Source organism: Apodemus sylvaticus, chromosome 1 (genome assembly GCF_947179515.1).
Source record: "Apodemus sylvaticus chromosome 1, mApoSyl1.1, whole genome shotgun sequence".
Taxonomy (NCBI): domain Eukaryota; kingdom Metazoa; phylum Chordata; class Mammalia; order Rodentia; family Muridae; genus Apodemus; species Apodemus sylvaticus.
In genome coordinates, this window is record NC_067472.1 from 75,210,007 (window position 1) to 75,229,302 (window position 19,296).

General features: G+C 41.4%; 2 protein-coding genes across 12 annotated transcripts in view; one reads left to right on the forward strand and one right to left on the reverse strand.

The window, feature by feature from the left end:
• Positions 1–237: 237 nt before the first annotated feature.
• Positions 238–4,595, reverse strand: LOC127679416 (putative uncharacterized protein ZNRD1-AS1). The gene is made up of 3 exons (XM_052175351.1): positions 4,387–4,595; positions 2,509–2,584; positions 238–1,074 (listed from the first exon to the last, which is right to left on the reverse strand). The coding sequence occupies exons 1-3, from the start codon at positions 4,593–4,595 to the stop codon at positions 238–240; spliced, it is 1,122 nt and encodes a 373-aa protein (XP_052031311.1).
• An 11,037-nt stretch (positions 4,596–15,632) lies between these two features.
• Positions 15,633–19,296, forward strand: part of Ate1 (arginyltransferase 1) — a 125,201-nt gene continuing 121,537 nt past the window's right edge. For 3 of the 11 annotated variants that reach the window (XM_052197265.1, XM_052197242.1, XM_052197256.1), the window contains exon 1: positions 16,070–16,283. In XM_052197265.1, the coding sequence (XP_052053225.1) occupies positions 16,178–16,283 (106 nt within the window). In that variant the 5' untranslated portion in view covers positions 16,070–16,177. Of the gene's footprint in view, positions 15,756–16,069; positions 16,284–19,296 lie in introns of those variants that run through there. The other 8 variants (XM_052197202.1, XM_052197192.1, XM_052197222.1 and 5 more) reach the window with 6 other exon arrangements.

Sequence of the window (19,296 nt, forward strand, 5' to 3'; positions counted from 1 at the left end):
TCTTAACCACTGAGCCATCTCTCCAGCCCTTCATTTAAGTTTCTCACTCCTAGCCCAGAGACGACTATGAAAATAGCACCATATAGCTTGAGGTCTCAAACACCACCAGGCTGTGTTTACAGCACCAGGTATGTGTGTCTAGAGCTGACATTCCCCTTGCTTCCCTTTACTGTCTGGTTTCTAGGAGTTCACTGTACTAATTACCATGAAATATGCTCATCTAAGAAAGAACAGTAATCAAGGAAATAGCTTAAGTTTTTTATTTTTTTCTAGTTGACTTTTCAAAAACGGTGGCATACTCAGGAGTTCCCTTTGGCGATCCCGTCGGGGTGGCTTTTGCACGTTTTCCGCTTTCGACTTTTCCATCAGAACAGTCACTTCTATAAGTTTTTCATTGGAAGGCTGGAAGATGGGATACGCCTTGACCTTTTCAAACTCTTTCTCTTCCTCTTTCTTGGCTTTTGGTTTCAGGTGAGGGCGGGCGTGGCCAGAGAGCTTCGGCGGGGCCTCCCGTTGTTGGTCCTTTCTCTGGTCGCTGAGCGCTCTTCCTCTCATCATCCGGTCTTTATGTTGCTTCATCTGCTCCTTTGCCCAGGCCATTTTAGGCTTTCTGGGTAGTACAGTTTTATGTGGTTTCTGTGGTCTCGGGATATTTTTACTCTTTTCATCCTCTGGTACTAATGGTTTTGGGGAAAGCGTTTCACTTGAAACGTTCTGAGAGATAAGTCGGTATTTGTGGTCCCTGAGGCCCCGAGCCCGCTCAGCTCTGTGAATGTGTTTCTCTATGTGATTCATTTCCCTCTCAGGTACTAGATAGTCCCATTTTTTATCATTCTCTTTTTTTTTGCTTTTTGGCTTCTGCTCTTCCTCCGGGCTAGCGTCCCATTCTGCATCTGGTTTACAATTCCATGCTCCTCTGATCATTTCTTGTTGCTGTTGATAGTAGTAGGAATCTGCTTTAGCAAACCGGAAGTCAAAAGACATGGTCTTAAGTTTATCAACTGTTTCACTCTCCTGTTGGAACTCCTGGACTAACAGTTTTCTCACTCGTGAAGAATGGGTGCCACCTAAACACTTGTCAGAGGGAGTAATCAGAACTCTTTAAGTTGGATGTTCTTTATTCTAGTTCCACACTACAGCTGTCAATGGGCTAACACCTCTGCCTGGCACGCCTACACCCCTCCCCCACACCATATTCCCTCCTAGGTAAGGAATCTGGTTTAGACTTCCCCGAGAAAATGGAAGCACCCAGCACTGGAGTCCTTCGTCAGAGCACTTTCCCTTTCCCACCATCAGAGCCACCCACCCATCTACCTAGACTCTGCCTTCTTGCTTTTATACCGGAGACATTATTGTCTATCAAAAGCAAATTCTTCACCTGTGCCTATTGAGCTTCAAAGACTTCATTTCTGTATCATCAAAACTATCTATCTACTGGGTCACTTTAATGAACACATGAGACACCTCAGCACAAACGCTCTCCAATAAAAGAGACTGTTCCTTACTTCATATTCTTGACTTTTACCTGTCTGCTATCTCATTTGCTGAGTAGCCCTGCTCTTTTCCTATGTTATGGCTACCCCTCTGTCTGCCTTACTTGTCTGTCCTTAACACCAACACATTTAGCCTTTCCTATATGGACACTCATTAAACGGTGCTCCTCCGTGGCTTAGGTACTGATTTCAAGCAGCAGTAGGGCTGAACCAATCTTATAAGGCACATTGACAAGGCACGTTCCTGCCCTCACCTCTCAGCTTCAGCCCTGGTCACTGTATTTGTGACATCGCCACTTACTCCTTTCTCCAGTTTCCACCATTTCAATTCTGTCCCCTGCAGCTTCACTGTCTTCCCCTTTAATCTTCCTGCCTCCACCACGGGGTGTTAGTCCACACTTATGTTCCAGCTGCCCCAAGCCCACCAAACTAATCACTGTAGCCAGAGTGATCTTTTTACTACATAAATCTGAGCGTGTTACTTTCTTGCATAAACCTTGGGGCGGAAGCTACTCCATTTAGGAGAGGACCTCGAATCTGTGTGGTGTCCAGAGCCTCCCATTAACTCACAAACCATGTTTTCAGCTCCCTGTATATTCTTTGTGCTTCAGCCACACTAAATTTTGTTCCCTAAGAGTCTTTCCCATGTGAACACATTCTTCCTAACCACACACCAGGAGTTCTACAATAAGCACTTTTACAACTTTTACAATCTGGGCTGCCATACAATTTCCTCCATCCTCCCGTAGTCTTTATAGAAAACCCAATCCTGTTGTGACATCACAGTTTGTGGAAACTGTTTCTTTAGTATCGTCTCTTACTAGAACTATAGTAGTATTTGTTCTGTCCGATGCTGTCCAGCCAGCACTGTTCAAAGAACCAAGTATGGAAATAAACCTGGGGATGGACTGTCCCCCTTGACCTTGGGCCTTTACCTTGGGCCCCCTTTACCTCCAATAAACTTTATATGATCTTATTATAGAATCCAAAGTCCATGCCAAATATATTTCCTCACCTTAATTTTCTTTTCTAGTGGGGAATAGGGACCTACTGCAATTCGAGGGTCTTGAGTACTCTTAGCCCAGGCCAATCTAGAAGAAAAGAGAAATTATACTGGGATTGGAGAGAGGTGTGAGGAAACATGATCTGGGATGAGCTCCCATAGGGAGTTGATTTGGGACCTGCTCTTAGGTAGCAGAGGCCCCTCTCTGCCAGCATATAGAACTCTATTGTGTGTGTTTAGCTTCTGTCTACCCATGAGGAAGGAATGTTTATGATTTTGATTGAAGTTTAAAGAAGGAGCCATATTTTGTTTGAGGATATAACTGCCAGAAATGCCTTTAAAGCTGGAGAGGAAAGATTGAGTTGCTATTACTATTTCAAATACCACCATCCGCTCTATTTATATATTGTAAGAAGAAAAGTTTTGATATGAAACATTTCAACTTTTCAAGAACAACTTTAAGTTACATAGACATATACTATAGATTTCCCACAATACTTACCTAACTTTATGATCCATGATTTAATCACTTAAATTTGACTATTTAGTTTATTGGTTGTAAATCTCACTTTTAATGGCTGAGCCATCTCTCCAGCCCCATTTTTTTTTTTTTTTAAGACAGGTTCTCGCCATGTAGTACTGACTGGCCTGTAACTCACAGAGATCTGCCTGTCTCTGCTTTCACTATGCCTAACTCTAAAATTTACACTTAAAATAGATTGATTATAAAACAATTGGAAGGCAAGTTTTTAAACTGAATGAAGAAAAATATTACTGGGCGGTGGTGGCACACGCCTGTAATCCCAGCACTCTGGGAGGCATAGGCAGGTGGATTTCTGAGTTCGAGGCCAGCCTGGTCTACAGAGTGAGTTCCAAGACAGCCAGGGCTATACAGAGAAACCCTGTCTCGAAAACACCAAATCCTTCAGCCATTAGAAACAATGAATTCATGAAATTCTTAGACAAATGGATGGAGCTGGAGAACATCATACTAAGTGAGGTAACCCAGTCTCAAAAGATCAATCATGGTATGCACTCACTGATAAGTGGATATTAGCCTAGAAACTTTGAATACCCAAGACATAATCCACAAATTAAATGATGTCCAAAAAGAATGGAGGAGTGGCCCATGGTTCTGGAAAGACTCAATGCAAGAGTATAGGGAAATTCCAGAACAGGGAAGTGGGAAGGGGTAGATGGAGGAACAGGGGGAGGGAAGAAGGCTTATGGGACTTGTGGGGAGTAGGGACACAGAAAAGGGGAAATCATTTGAAATGTAAATAAAAAATATATCAATAAAAAAAAGAAATACAAAAAAACCCCAAATCCAAAAAACAAAAAACAAAAAAAACAAAAAACAAAAAAAAAAAACAAAAAAAAAAAGAAAGAAAGAAAAAAGAAAAGAAAGAAAAAGAAAAAGAAAAAAAGAAAAATATAGCTGGGAAATTTGTTCTTTAGGATAAAAACACATGCAGACATCGTGGAGTTATTAACCTGATTAGTGGAAATTAGTGCTATGGTATTCAACTTAAGAGTATTAGCAGCAGAAGGGTTTTTATAACAGAACTACACATAATCTTCATCATATGTCTTTAATTTCATTTCCAATACTACTTTAAGAGTTTATGTTGTTTCTATAACAGCATGTCAGATTACAATAGATACCATTATATACGTATATGTGGAATTACTTAATATTCCAAACAGTCTTATGAGGTTAGTATTCATTATTCCTATTTATGAAAGAGAGGATGGAAGCCACGAAAGTTAGTGGCTTGTTGGTGGTCTGGGTGTTAGTTTCTTAGGCCAATGAGTCCTATGGGACTCCATTGGTTCCCAGATGTGGACATACAGTCTTTTGCCTATATCCCAAATGGAGGGAACACTTACTGTTCCTCTGCACTCAAATCAAACCACTCTGAGTCTGTGACCATAGGTGACTGAGAGGTGACAGCCCTCAGTGTTGTGTTCTGCTGTGGTAGTCTTTCGCTGCATGTTCTTGAAGCCTTTGTGGTCACTTGTGATGGCTCTGTGGTCTGGCTCTTTTTCTTCTCAATGCTCTTGGTCTTAGCAATCACCCTACTGTTTCCCAGCTTCATGAAGAGCGTCACTGTTCTTTACTCTTCCTCACTGCCTCTTCTCCCTGAGCTCTAATGTCGCATTCTCTAGTCTGCAAAGAATTTCTGCCTTCAGTTCAGATTTTCAGTTACGTACTGTTGATCCTTGAGGATGCCTTGGGTTGATTTCTAAGGCAATACAAAGCAGTCAGTGCTTCTGTGTGTCATCACTGTCCCAGAAGGAGCCCACTGTGAGGTGGTCTATGATGATATAGCCTGTTGGCAAGGGATACACTTCCCTCTGAGCTGCTCAGCAGCTAGAAGGAACCATTTCTGAAGACATGGGAACTCAACCATAGTATATGTAGTCAGAGACAGATCTAAGAGCACTGAGGCCATCTTTTTGAGTTTTTGTGTTTAGAATATAAACTGTTCTAGAACCCATGTGAATGGAACCAGTAGAAATAACTTGGTAAACCTACATATCTAGGTTGTTGGTGGCTAAATGGGTGTGCTGCTGGTCCAGATATGGTCTCATCATTTCCCAGCTGGTATGCCACTCCGCTAAATACTATTTTGACAGAGGTTTTAATTTAGCTTTAGTCACACTATTTAATTTATGCTCATAGCTGACAAACATTTAAAGACAAGGAAGCAGAAAGTACCTCATTGCTAAAAAAACAAATTAGTGAAAATTATATTCAATTCATGACATTTTATGTGTGGAAACTATTGGGATAATTTTCATCCCAAGAAAATTATCATGTAGCCCATTGAGATATCTCTAGCGCTCAGATATACAATGCGAAAAGGAGAAATTGTGCTCAATTACAACCTGGCTTCTTATCTATTAGAAATAAAATCTGTCCCTCCCAAAATGGGTTGTCTGAAAAATGCTTGAAACTGCAAGCTTCAGATAAAACATTGAGAAGCAAGGCTGTAAAGGCAGACTTTGCTGACACACAGGAAAGGTGACTAGAGTTGTAGTTTATGGTAAATAGATTTATACTAAATTTTAATACTTCATACAAATCACAAAATATCTTTAGTTATGAGAAATCCTGGCTCATGAAGATGGTTTCCAAAGAAAAGTTGACATGTCAACTGAACTTCACAGTGTAATGTCAGAGTAACTTCTGGCATTGGGATAACTTTTTGTAGGGGTTCATTCTTGGGCTTTCCTTTCATCAATATCACACTGTTTTGAATAATATAGGTATGTGTATGTGTGTATATGTGTGACTATCTGTGCAAAGACCCAAAAAAGGTATATTTTTCCTTTGAGGAGAAGTATCTCCAGAAACTGGGGCTCCTGTCTTAGCTATGTTGGAAGTCAACAAGCCATAGTGTTCCTCCTGGTTTTGCCCCTTCTCAGATCTGATTCGTGAGGATGCCCTGCTTGTTATGCCGTCACGGGGATCTGAACTCATATCTTTTAGAACAGCATTTTTTTTCTTCCTTTCCTTTTCCTTTCCTTTTCCTTTCCTTTCCTTTCCTTTTTCCTTTTCCTTTTTCCTTTCCTTTCCTTTTTCCTTTCCTTTTTCCTTTTCCTTTCCTTTTTCCTTTCCTTTTTCCTTTCCCTCTTTCCTTTTTCTCTTTCCTTTTCCTCTTCCTCTTTCCTTTTCCTCTTTCCTTTTCCTCTTTCCTTTTCCTCTTTCCTTTTTCCCTTTCCTTTTCTTCTTTCCTTTTTCCTTTTTCCTTATCCTTATCCTTATCCTTTCCTTTCCTTTTTCCTTTCCTTTCCTTTCCTTTCCTTTTTCCTTTCCTTTCCTTTTTCCTTTCCTTTCCTTTCCCTCCCTCCCTTCCTTCCTTCCTTTCTTTTCTGTGTTTTTTTGTTTACTTTGTTTTTTGTTTTGTTTTTTTAAACAGTTTCTCTGTGTAGCCCTGCTGTCCTGGAACTCCCTCTGTAGAACAGGCTGGCTTTGAACACAAAGAGATCTGCTTGCCTCTGCTTCCTGAGTGCTGGGATTAAAGGCATGGGCCACACACATTCTTTTTTTTTTTTTTTTAAGATTTATTTATTTATATGAGTACACTGTAGCTGACTTCAGATACACCAGAAGAAGGTGTTGGATCCCATTAGAGATGGTTGTGAGCCACCATGTGGTTGCTGAGAATTGAACTCAGGAAGAGCAGTCAGTGATCTTAACCGCTGAGCCATCTCTCCAGCCCAGCCATAAACATTCTTAACTGCTGAATCATCTCTTCACTCCATTCCCCAACTAATACAGTTTTTACAATAAGTTTTGAAGTCAGATAATGCTAGTTATCCAATTTTGTTTTTCAGTATTTTGGTTTTTCTGGCTTGTAGGGCTTCCCATACAAACTTAAGACAGCTGTTTAAAAAATAACCCAGCTTGTCTATGTTCATAACATTTTAATAACTTGCTGTGTTTCTGACTGAATTTCATTACTTTAAAGATCAAGCTATCAGGAACTGGTATTGAAATGTTTTCAGATTTTTAAATAAATGAGCATTATTTTAACATTTACTCAGATCTCCTTTCTTTCACTTCAGATTCGTAGTTTTTAAGAGTGTAGCCCTTGGAGCTGGAGAGATGGCTCAGCTGTTAAGAACACTGACTGCTTCCAGAGGTCCTGAGTTCAAATCCCAGCAACCACAAGCATCTGCAATGGGATCTGATGCCCTCTTCTGGTGTGTCTGAAGACAGCTACAATGTACTCATATACATAAAATTAAAAAAAAAAAATCTTAAAAAAAATCAAAACAAAACAAAAGTATAGTCCTTGCCTATTTTTGTAAGATCTGTATTTATGCATTTGATTTTGGATGCCAATGTAAATGGTATTATTTTTAACTTCAAATTCTAAATTTCATTTCAGACATACCAGAAAGCAAGTAGTTTGTGCATTAATCTTCTACTCTATATTCTTGTTATAATTGGTTATTACTTTAGATTCCCTCCACAGGCAATTGTGAACAAAGACAGATGAATTTCTTCTTTCTACTCTCTATGCCATTAGTTTGTCTTATTGCATTGGCTAGAATTCTTCCTATGATGCTGAACAGAAGGGAGTAGTGTGAAGGGATATCTTTGTTTTGTTTCTAATTATGGAAAAATAGTTTTGTTTTGCTTTTTACTGTGGATATTAAAAAATAAACTTATTTATTTGTTTGCTTATTTAATAGACAGGGTCTTCTTATGTAGCCTAGAGTGGCCTGGAACTATCTATAGAGTCCTCTTGTCTCCACATCTTGTGCTATGGAGTGTGCGTGTACGTGTGCGTGTGTGCACACGCATGTGTGTGTGTGTGTATGCGCGCATGTGTACACACGTGTGTAGATGTTCTTTATCAAGTTCAAATTCCTTGTTCTCTTTTGACAAAGTTGTAATCAAGGATGAGTTCCTTTGTCTATTACTAATATCATCATGAGTTTTCTTCCCTTCCTTTATTGGTATGATAAATTATATTTGTGGTTTTTCTAATGTTGAGTCACCTTGGGTATCTGAACCCCGCCTGGTGATTGTAATTTTTGTGTGTGTGTGTTGGATTTGATTTCTATTATTCTGTTGATTTTTGCATGGGTGTTCATGAGAAACAATGGTCTATAGTTTTCCTTTTATTCTTGGTTTGGATAATAAGGTAACGGTGGCCTTTCGGAAAGGCCAGAACATATTTCATTTGCTTTTCTTTTCCATAAAACCTGCAGAGAATGGGGATAATATTTTCCACAAATACTTGGTAGAACTTACTAGCAAACCAATTGGGACCTTGTATTAGATTTTATAGCTGTGAGAGACACGAAATAAAGATGAGATGATGGGTGGGCCTTTCTCCTTTATTGATAGGCACAGGGGGTGGGCCTTTTACATTTAACCCATGATAGGCACAAAGTTCTCTTTTCAAAGGCCATTAATTATTGACTCAATTTCTTTAGTAACCATAGGCCTATTCTTACTTGTCTTTTATGGTTTTTGCTCAATTACTTCTTGTCTTAGTTAGGTTTCCTTTACTGAGATAAAAACTATGACCAAAAGCAACTTGGGGAGGAAAGGGTTTATCATCTAGTTCTTATGTAACACTCCATCACTATTGGAAGTTAAGACTGGAACTCAGCAGAAACTGATGCAGAGGTCAGAGAGGAATGCTGCTTACTGGCTTAATTATACACCTAAGGACAACCTGCCCAGGGGTGGCACCATCCACAATTGGCTGGGCCCTCCCACATCAATCACTAGTTAAGAAAATACCCTACAGATTTGTCTACAGGCAAATTTTATGAAGGCATTTTTCCCAGTTGAGAGTACCTCTTCCCAGATGACTCTAGCTTGAGTCAAGTTGACTTAAATCTAGCTAAGGCAGTGTCTTTTAAGGAATTAGTCTGTTTCCTCTAAATTGTCATATTTGAGCACAAAGGCATTAATAATCCTTTATTACCCCATTTAAATGTTCATGGTATCATTAGGGATTTTTTTATTGTCCTCTTCTGGGGGCCAACCCTGGGTCCAACAACTCTTGTTCTCCCTTATCTCTGATACTAGAATTTTCTTTTTCTTTCAAGTACTTTTTTTAAAAAAGCTTTATTTATTGTTATAAGTACACTGTAGCTGTCTTCAGACACCAGAAGAGGGCATCAGATCTCATTATGGATGGTTGTGAGCTACCATGTGGTTGCTGGGATTTGAACTCAGGACCTTCAGCAGAGCAGTCAGTGCTGTTAACCACTGAGCCATCTCTCCAGCCCTATCTTTGTTTGTTTTTAACTTACTGAACTTTATCCCCTTTTTGGTTTCACAGATTTCTCTCTTGATTTCTTTAATCTTACTGATGTCTGCTCCAATTTTTAATTTCTCCCAGTCTTGGATTTAATTTTTAATTTCCCAAACAAGAAATGTAAATTATTAAATTTTTCTTTTGTATTTACATAATGCTTTATAATTCTAAGTGTGGCTTTCACAAATTCTAATTTGCAGTTTTAATATTTTTAAATTTGTATTGAGAGTTGACTCAAGCTTGCTTGCTTTCTTTAAGACAAGGTAGCCTTAGCTGGTTTGGAATTGCTGAGTGCCTGGGGCTGAAAGTGTGTACTACCACACTCCTCTGTGTTACTGAGAAGTGTTAATTAGTTTCGGAATTTTCTAGAGCACTATTATTGATGCCCTAGTGTAATTTCACTGTGCACATTGTACATAATTTCAAATTTAAGGTATTTATTTATTATATGTACACTGTAGCTGTCTTCAGACACCAGAGGATGGCATCACATTTCTTTATGGATGGTTGTGAGCCACCATGTAGGTGCTGGGATTTGAACTTATGAGCTTTGGAAGAGCAGTCGGTGCTCTTACCTGAGCCATCTCTCCAGCCTTAGGTAGTTTTTTCATAGCCAGAATATGGTCTATTTTGGGGGTGCTCTGTGACCTTGAGAAGAATGTATTCATTCTACTTTCATTGGATGAAAAATTTATAGGTGACAATTAAATCCAGTTGGTTGAGTACCCCGTTCAATTTAATGTCATCCTTACCAATTTTCTTCTACCACTTTTCTTCTGGATCTGTCAGTTATCGAGAGGGAAATACTGAGGTCTCCAACAAATACAAGTGGACTCACCTATTCTCTTTCAGTTCTATCAGTATCTACTTCATATGCTTTGCTGTTCTATTATGTGCATACACATTCAAGATTGTTGTGCCTTCTCAAAGAACTGGTCATTGTATCATTCTGTAATGTTTCTTTATAATTTGTGCTATTGAGCCTTTCCTATGAGAGTGACAAAGTTTCTCAAAGCCTGTCTTTACTCATTTTACTTTCCATCCATCTATTGTTTAAAGTGAATTTCCAGTGGATATTATTTATTTTGAAAATGCCTCTTATGTAGACCAGACAAGCCTCTCCACTTGTTTTCCTCCTACCTCCATTTTCTAGCTGATGGGATTACAGTTATGTACCACACAGGTAAGCATTGTATCATGCTGTGCCTGCCCAGGGACATTTTGTTTTTTTAAATGATGTATTGAGGTCACTGACATTTAAAGTAATGATTGATTGGATTGTTGCCATATTTGTTGCTTTTCTATAAACTTTTTTTTTTTTAAAGGTAGGGTATGGTTATGTAGCACTGACTGGCTGAACTGATCTGATCTCCTTGTAGATCAGGTTGGCTTTGAACTCACCAAAAATCTTCTGCCTTTGCCTCCTGAATACTGGGTTCTGGGACTGAAGGCATGAGCTATCATTCCCAGACATAAGTTTGTTTCAGCATCTCACTTTTCCTGGATTTTAACAATTTAATGATTAGGATTCTACTTAACTTAGCACATCTACACTTGCCCTTGAATTTGTAGTATATGTTTACAATTAATCCAAGTTCTCTCTCAAATACACTATACTACTTTCTGGATTGTTTGTTTTTGGTCTTTTCGAGGCAGGGTTTCGCTGTGTAGACCTGGCTGTCCTGGAACTCACTCTGTAGACCAGGCTGGCCTCGAACTCACAAATCCTCCTGCCTCTGCTTCCCAAGTGCTGAGATTATAGGCATGCGCCACCACTTCCTGGTGCTACTTTCTGGATTGTGAGAGGGCATCTGCAGTTCCTGTCTCCTATCCTTATAACCCTGCTGCTATCCATTTCCAAAGCTGTAATTACCTTATTCATAACTTGTCTACACTTATCCATAAATATAATTACTGAATACAAGTTGCTATTATCTCAAATCAGCCATTATGTTTGAGCAATTAAGATTTAAATACAAATTATTTTACATCCTTTTTTCCTTTGTCTGGAGGTCTTCTTTTCCTTAGAACATCCCAATTACCCGTCTTCCTTGATTTCCTTTTTCTGAAGAATATACAATTTATTCCAAGCAGGAAGACACCTTCCTTCATGGGAAACTCTAGATTTTTCTCTCATGTTTGAAGGATAAGTTCTCTGGATATCGAACTCTAGGTTTTGTTTTTCTTAGAATACTCAGAATATTTCATTCCTGTTTCTATGGCTTCTGAAGAGAATTCTTTCTGCATTATTGCATTGTTTTCTGCAGTTTGAGTATGATAAAACTCTGGGTTGCTTTGAAAAAAATCCTTTTCTGTGTGCGTGTGCGTCTGGTGCATTTTTCCTAAAGTGGGAGGGGAGGATTAGAAGTCAGACCTCTCTTACCATGTGGGTCCCAGGGATGACATGTGCAGATGATCAGACTTGGCAGTAAATGCCCTTACCTTCTGAGTCACCTCACCAACCATTTTCCTGCTTGGTATTTGTTAACTCTAATTTTGCTTCCCAGTGATACAAGCTACATTTTAGGTGTTCAGTATCTTCATGTAGTTAGTATGTAGCAGACTGAGGTGCCAGGTCTTGACAAGAGGGAGTTCAATCCAGGTCTCCTGAGGACAGCATGTTCCGGGACTCTGCTGCCTCTGGTGCTCCTCACCATGCTACTGCCCCCTGTAGAATGCTCTGCTCTCTGCCCTCAAGTTACCTGTTTGCCTCAAACCCATTGTTCTCTGGCTTAACTTAGGTTCTCTCACAGAATCCTCTGGAGGGAAAGGAGAATGGCTCGAGTCCCTTACTTAATTGCACTGTGTGGGCCTGCTAGTCTCACACAAAATCTTCCACAGTTCCAGTGCTTGGTGATTTATAGACCTGATGCTTGGTCATGTAAACCAATGTTACTGAGTTACTGAAAGTGAGCAGCAGTAGCAGCTTCATTCTGTTAAGAAAACTAAAAACAAAGAACTCTGTATTGCTCCTTTAATAGAGAGGCACAAATAAATCAATACTTTGCTGTTCCCTTCTTTCATCTGGCCAAGAGTAGGAAAAAAAAATGTGTCTTTGGCTTTTAACAAAATGTAGCCACCCAGGAACCATTGTCTCACATAGGTCGACACACCTAGGAACTTTGGCTCTGTTTCTGTTTCTCCCCAGGGAAGGTCTCATTGCCTAACTCTGGCTAACTGGAACTCACTATGTAGATCAGCCCTCAGATTTACAGTGATCCAATCTGCCTCTACAGTGCTAAGATTAAAGGCGTTTGCTTTCTTTTTATTACTGTTTCTCCCCTGTATGTCCCTTACTTATTGCAGGGCATTCAGCAAGCTATTCAGTCTGCTTTACAGCTTCCATCTGGCAATGCTGTTGTAATACAAGGTGAATTAACATATATGCCCAAGGATTTGGACATTCTCATTATTACTGTACAAGGTTGGAATAGTCTAGAGTGCACTGGCTCAGGCTGAGTCAAAGTGAGAGGAGAGTACAGTAATTTCCTTTTATCTTTTTTATATCTATCTTATCTCAAGACCCCCAGTGCATATCTGAAACTGTAGATAGTACTGAAGCTTATATATATATTGTTTTCCTCCCAAACTATATCTTTAACCAAGTTTAATGTATAAATTGGTCACAGTAGAAGATTAACAATAGTAGGACCATTATGACAATGTACCATAACAGCAAAAGTATGTGAATCCAGTCTATGAAAACTAAATATTGTTTGTGTCGGTAACTCTGTAGCTCAGGCTGGCTCCCAATTTGTGATTCCCCCTGCATCAGTTCTCTGAAGATGTCTTATTGCACTGTATTCTTACCTCAGCGAAGAATTTTTTCTCATTAAGTGGAGAGTTTTTAGAGATTACAATAGCCTGACAGTCAAGGATGGAGAGTAACTGATGAGAGGTAACACACACAGCATAGACCTGCGGGACAGATGGTTCACATGCCAGGCAGGCAGGGACAATGAACAATTCCATCACCTGACACAGAAAGACACTCAGCTTAAAACTTCTGAGTTGTTCATTTTTTTTTGAATATTATATACTCTAATTCTGGTTAGTGGTTGACAATGGACTAATAGAAATCAAGAAAAGTGAAACCAGTACTGGTCATCATAGTGGTGCATTCCTTTGATCGCAGCACTTCAGACGCCGAGGCAGGCAGAGTTTGAGAGTGTCTGGTTTACACAGTGAGTTCCAGGACAGCCAGGACTGCATAGTAAGACCGTAACTCCAAGGGGGGGAGAAGTGCACCGAAGGGCTGAAGACATGGCTCCAGCTAGAGCACTTGTTGCCATGGCAGGGGACCTGGGATCTGTTTCCCAGTGTCAACAAAGCGGAGCACAACTGTCTGTAATTGTAGTTGCAAGGGGTCCTATGCCCTCACATGGATTCTTTTTTTTTTTTCCCCAAGATAGGATTTCTCTGTAGCCCTGGCTGTCCTGGAACTCACTCTGTAGACCAGGCTGGCCTCGAACTCAGAGACCCGCCTGCCTCTGCCTCCCAAGTGCTGGATTAAAGGTGTGCGCCACCACTGCTCAGCTCCTCATGTCGGTTCTTTGGTACCAGGCATGAACTGGTATGCACATACATACAAGCAAAACAATCATACATAAAAAATAAAAATAAGTAATGTTTTAAAAAAGTGAAGTCATGCCGGGCGGTGGTGGCGCACGCCTGTAATCCCAGCACTCTGGGAGGCAGAGGCAGGCGGATTTCTGAGTTCGAGGCCAGCCTGGTCTACATAGTGAGTTCCAGGACAGCCAGGGCTACACAGAGAAACCCTGTCTCGGAAAAACCAAATCCAAAAAAAAAAAAAAAAAAAAAAAGTTAAGTCATTTCCTCAGTGTGGGATGGGGAGCTATTGTTCAAGAAAAGGTCAAAGCCTTTCTTTGCAGCTTCTCAGTAGAGCATGGCATTCTGCCCTTTTGGGTCAATCCATTGATCCTTGCTATAAAAAAATAAAACAGATGAAGTGTTCCATAAAAATATGGGCGCTGAGCTGCAGCAAGTTCTCTCTCATTTTACACTTCTGTATTACAAGGCCACCTGTTAGGTTCTTGAACAACTATGAGCAGTGTTGATCACCAGGCCATGAATTATTAAACTTAACTAGATATATCTTCAGCACAGAAAACCTTAGGGTCAAAACCACTGAGATTTCCTTTAAAAGTGTATAAATTTTGCCAGGTACAGTGGTGCACACCTGGGATTCCAGCACAGTGGAGCCTGAGGCAGGAGGGCCCAGAGTTCTAGGTCACCCTGGGCTTCATTAATAGTTGAAAAATAAGTTTGTTCACCGGCAGGAGAGATGGCTCAGTGGTTAAGAGCACTTGATGATCTTGCAGAAGATGAAGAGTTTGGTTCCCAGCATCATATTTGATCTTACATGGTGGCTCAGAATTATCTGCCAGTTGGGTTTCAGAGTCTACAAGGCCTTCTGTATTCCTCCAGCATTGGCTGAAGGTGGTACACATATCTACTTGCAGACTAAACACCCACAAACACAATTTTTTAAAAAAACATTTGTTTCCTGATTGCACTTTCTAGACACTGCAAAAAACGAATTAACCATATTGTCCACTATGGAAATTATGCCAGACAGTCTTAAAGGTCTGTGTACCCAGAGGGAAAAGCTAAGGAATACTGCCTTGGTAGAAGTATGCACTCATTTTTATACTCTGCCTCATAACCTTATTCCCTAAAATATGCTCTTTAAAACTGGTTGCAGCTGGGCAGTGGTGGCGCACGCCTGTAATCCCAGCACTTGGGAGGCAGAGGCAGGCGGATTTCTGAGTTCGAGGCCAGCCTGGTCTACAGAGTGAGTTCCAAGACAGCCAGGGCTACACAGAGAAACCCTGTCTCCAAAAAATCAAAAATAAGTAAAACTGGTTGCAAATTGGAGACCCATGGAATGAGTTCAGATTATGTAAATGTTCAGCCTGAAGGGTTAAAAATCCTTTCTGGGTGATATTTAAAAGTCCCTTTAAAAGATGAAAGTGTCACTTCGTCTTTGGATATCTGGATCTGGCAGAGTTGTTTCTAGAACCCTACATCAAGCCAGCTTCAGTTCTTCATCCCTTTCAGGTGGTCAGGCGCAGTCGGAGAGGTTAACCTTCAACCACAGAGCGCAGAAGATGACTGGGTCAATCACAACCCGGAGCCTCAGTTTCCTTATCTGTAAGCCGGGCTGATAAATCACATCAGTGACAAGGACGGTGGTAGATTGAACAATAAACTGCTGGGCAACCCAGACTGGCGGCCAGAGGCCGGTCCTGGGATCCGGCGGAGAGCCGCGAACCCGGCAACCCCCGCGCTCTCGGCCCTCCCGCCGAGGCTCCCCGCGCTGAGAGGCGTGGCCGCTCCTCAAACCCACAGCGGCGGCCATGGCCTCGGTGGTGGAATACAAGGGCCTGAAGGCCGGCTACTACTGCGGCTACTGCGAGTCCAGGGAGGGCAAGGCGTCGCGTGGTGAGTGTGCCGCGGTCCAGATCGCCATAACCGGCTCCAGCCAGGCTCTCGCCAGGTCCTGGCAGGTCTGTAGCGCGGGTGAAGGCCGTTGGTCACCCGACCCCAGCTTCCCGGTCCCATTGGTCTCTCCTCAGCCTGCTTCCTTCCCATCCTGGTCTTCCCGCCTTTACTCTCACAGAGGGTAGCCGCCCCTCAGTGAGGAGGAACGGAAATAGCGGACAGCTGCCCTCAGTCAACATGGCGCGGGCGGCGTCAGTCACGTAGGGTACCAGGTCCTGCCGGCCCGCGAGCGCTCGGGTGGCTTCGCGCGATCTTCGGAGGCGCGCGCGCTGCATTGTGGGGTGCTGGAGGCGAAGGCCGCGATAGCGGCTTAGCGGCAGCTGCGTGGGGCTGGGTGGCGCAGCGGCAGCGGGGCCGAGGAGATGGCTTCTTGGAGCGCGCCTTCGCCTAGCCTTGTAGAGTATTTTGAGGGCCAGACCTCCTTCCAGTGTGGCTATTGCAAGAACAACTTTGGCAGTCGTTCCTATGGTGAGCGAGCCGGGCCGGCGGGCGTGTGCTTCGCGGTCGGTGAGGGTCTTGGGTGGCCGCAGCCTGGGGATCGTCGAGGAGAACCGGGTGTCCTCCACCCCTGCTCCCTCAGCTGCTGGTCTGGGAGACGGGAAGGGAGATCGGGAGGCTCCCTGGAGCTGACGGCTGCCCTGCTTCTGTCCCCGCGACAGCCGAGGCCTCTTGCTGCTCGTGTAGAGGGGCGTGTGCATGCACACCTGTTCACTGTCATTTTGGATAAAGTGTCAGGGAGAACGTACTGGAAACCGAGATCTGCTTGCTATTTTTATAAAAATACCTGCTCGATTATTATTATTTTTTTAAATCAGGGATGTATATCATGTCACTGTGTCAACCCTCCTCGAAGACCTCAATAACGGTGTTCCGTCAGGATTTAGGTTTCTTTTCTTTACATATATGTATATATGTATGTGTGTGTGTGTGTGTGTGTATATATATATATATATATATTTTTTTTTTTTTTAATATGGCTTACCGAGACAGGGTTTCTCTGTGTAGCCCTGGCTGTCCTGGAATTCGCTCTGTAGTCCAGGCTGGACTGGAATTCAGATATCGCCTGTTCCTGCCTCCCGAGGGCTGGGGTTTAAGGTGAGGGCCACCACCTCTGGGCTAGGATTCAGGTTTCTTAAGGAAGATTTGTTTGTAAACCGAATATATACTTACCTTGTCTGCCGGGTCACGATTGGCAAATACAGAATCTAGGATGGATGATTTAGAATAATCCTGCAGGTGGAAAACAAGATAACTACGAAAATATAAGACATTTGTCCATTTTGAAAGACAGGTAAGTGGGGAATGATGTTGCTGAGCTCGGTATGCTGGTTTATGGGTGCATTAAAAGTGTTTATTGGGAGAAAGTGTATTATTAGGTGAAGCGCGGTCTTGGGTAAACAGTTACACAATCATCAGACCCACGGATTACAACGACCAGTTAAGTGGAAAAATGCTTGGAGCATAGGGTTAAATAAACAGGATGCAGATGACAGCTGAGAACACGTGACAGACAGCTGAGAGGAATAAGGCCCAAATAAGGCCAAGAAAGCACATCAAATGACAGTGGCTGCCTTTGAGAGATAGAATTTTCAGAATTTTTATATTTTGACAATAATTTGCCAGTATCATAAATGTGACTGAAACTAATATTTTAATAGGACCTTGCCACCCCTCCCCCCAGTAATTGTATTAGAGAAAATTGGCCAATATAAATGCTTTCTGTTTCAATATTTGTTGAAGAACAGTTTTAACATCTAGAAAGATAATTATAAATTCCCAGCATTTCAGTTCAGCTGTAAGGCACCCTTCTGTTGGGTGACTGTTATTCCTATTGTAGGAACTCCGATTGTATCTGAGTGGCCTCAAAACCACAGGCTTCATTTGAGGCTCAGATTAATTTGGTGTCAGTGAAGGACTACCTTTTAAAGTTGTTACTAGATTGCTCTGTATTGCTGTGATAAACACCACAGTGCAGTTTGTGGAGAAAAGGGCTCATTTCATCTTAGAGCTTACACTCCAGTGAAAGTTGTAAAAGAACTGGTATAATGATATTTTTACTAGACCCTGACACCATTTTCTCCCCTCCTGCATGACATTCTATAAAGTATGGTCCTATATATAGCTGATAGAATTTCCTAAGGAAGAAAATATCTGTCCTTTTAAACTAAGTTCAGGTATGTCCTTTACATGTTAATCCACATTATTTTTGTTCCCTCCCCCCACGGTGTCACAGTGTTTCACTGAATTGATAATCTCAGAGGCACTGTCATCATCATCTTGTTCCCTTGGGATCTGAGTTACTGTCAGTTCATTTATTTCGAATGAGTATTTCTATATATGTTTGTCCTGTTTTTAAGGGTCAAGCCTGTGCTATACATATTATACATATCAAGTATTAGAACTAACATAGCTTTGTGCTGGTTAGTTGTCAGCTTGACACAAGCTAGAGTTATCTGGAAAGACGAAACCTCAACTTAGAAGATGCCTTCCTCCCATGGCCTGTGAAGTCTTTTGTGGCATTTTTTTTGATTAGTGATTATTGTAGAAGGGCCCAGCTCACTGTGACTGGTGCCACCTCTGGGCATGGGCTACTGGAATGTATAAGAAACCAGTTTAAGCAAGCCATGGAGAGCAAGTCAGTAAGCGGTGTTCTTTCATGACCTCTGCTTAGTTCCTGCCTCTAGATCCCTGCCTTGAGGTACTTGTCTCCAGCTCCCTGCCTCCAGTTTCTGCTCTGACTTCCTTCCCTGATGGAATGTGGGTTGTAAGATGAAATACACCCTTTCATCCCTAAACTGTATTTGATCATAGTGTTTATCACATAGCAATAGAAAGGTAAACTAATGACAACTCTCAAATAGGTGAGACCAGTGTATTAACTCACTGGAGATACTATGAAAGTTTGTGTGATGAAGTCTACAATCCAGTGAGAATTTAGATTGAGGTCATAGAGATGATTTATTAATTTTTAATTAAATGTAGTTGGAATCACATTTGATTTTTTTTTTAGATTAGATTTCTTTTTTTTTTTTTTTGTTCCTGTTTTGAGACAGGGTCTCTTATATAGCCCTGGCTGGCTAAGACTCCTAGACTTGCTTTGTAGCCAAGGCTGGCCTTGAACTCATAGAAATGTTTCTTCCTCTGCCTCTTGAGTGCTGGGATCGAAGGCATGTGCCACTATACCTGACTTAGTCTCCCCCTTCCCCCCAGGATCTTATGTTACTCAGGTTGATTTCAAATTTATTATGTAGCTGAGGTTGGTATTAAACTCTTGTTCCCTCTGACTCCACCTGCATTTAACTCCAAAATTCTGGGATTACAGGTTTGTGTCACCACTCCTATTTTGGAATTAATATATCTTATTTTTGTTTGTGTTGTATGTATTATGTTAAGTGCAAAGTACATGCAAACTTTTTATTACTCAAATATGAATGTGCTAAAATTTTGGTCTAAATTTGCCATTTTTATATTTAATTTATTT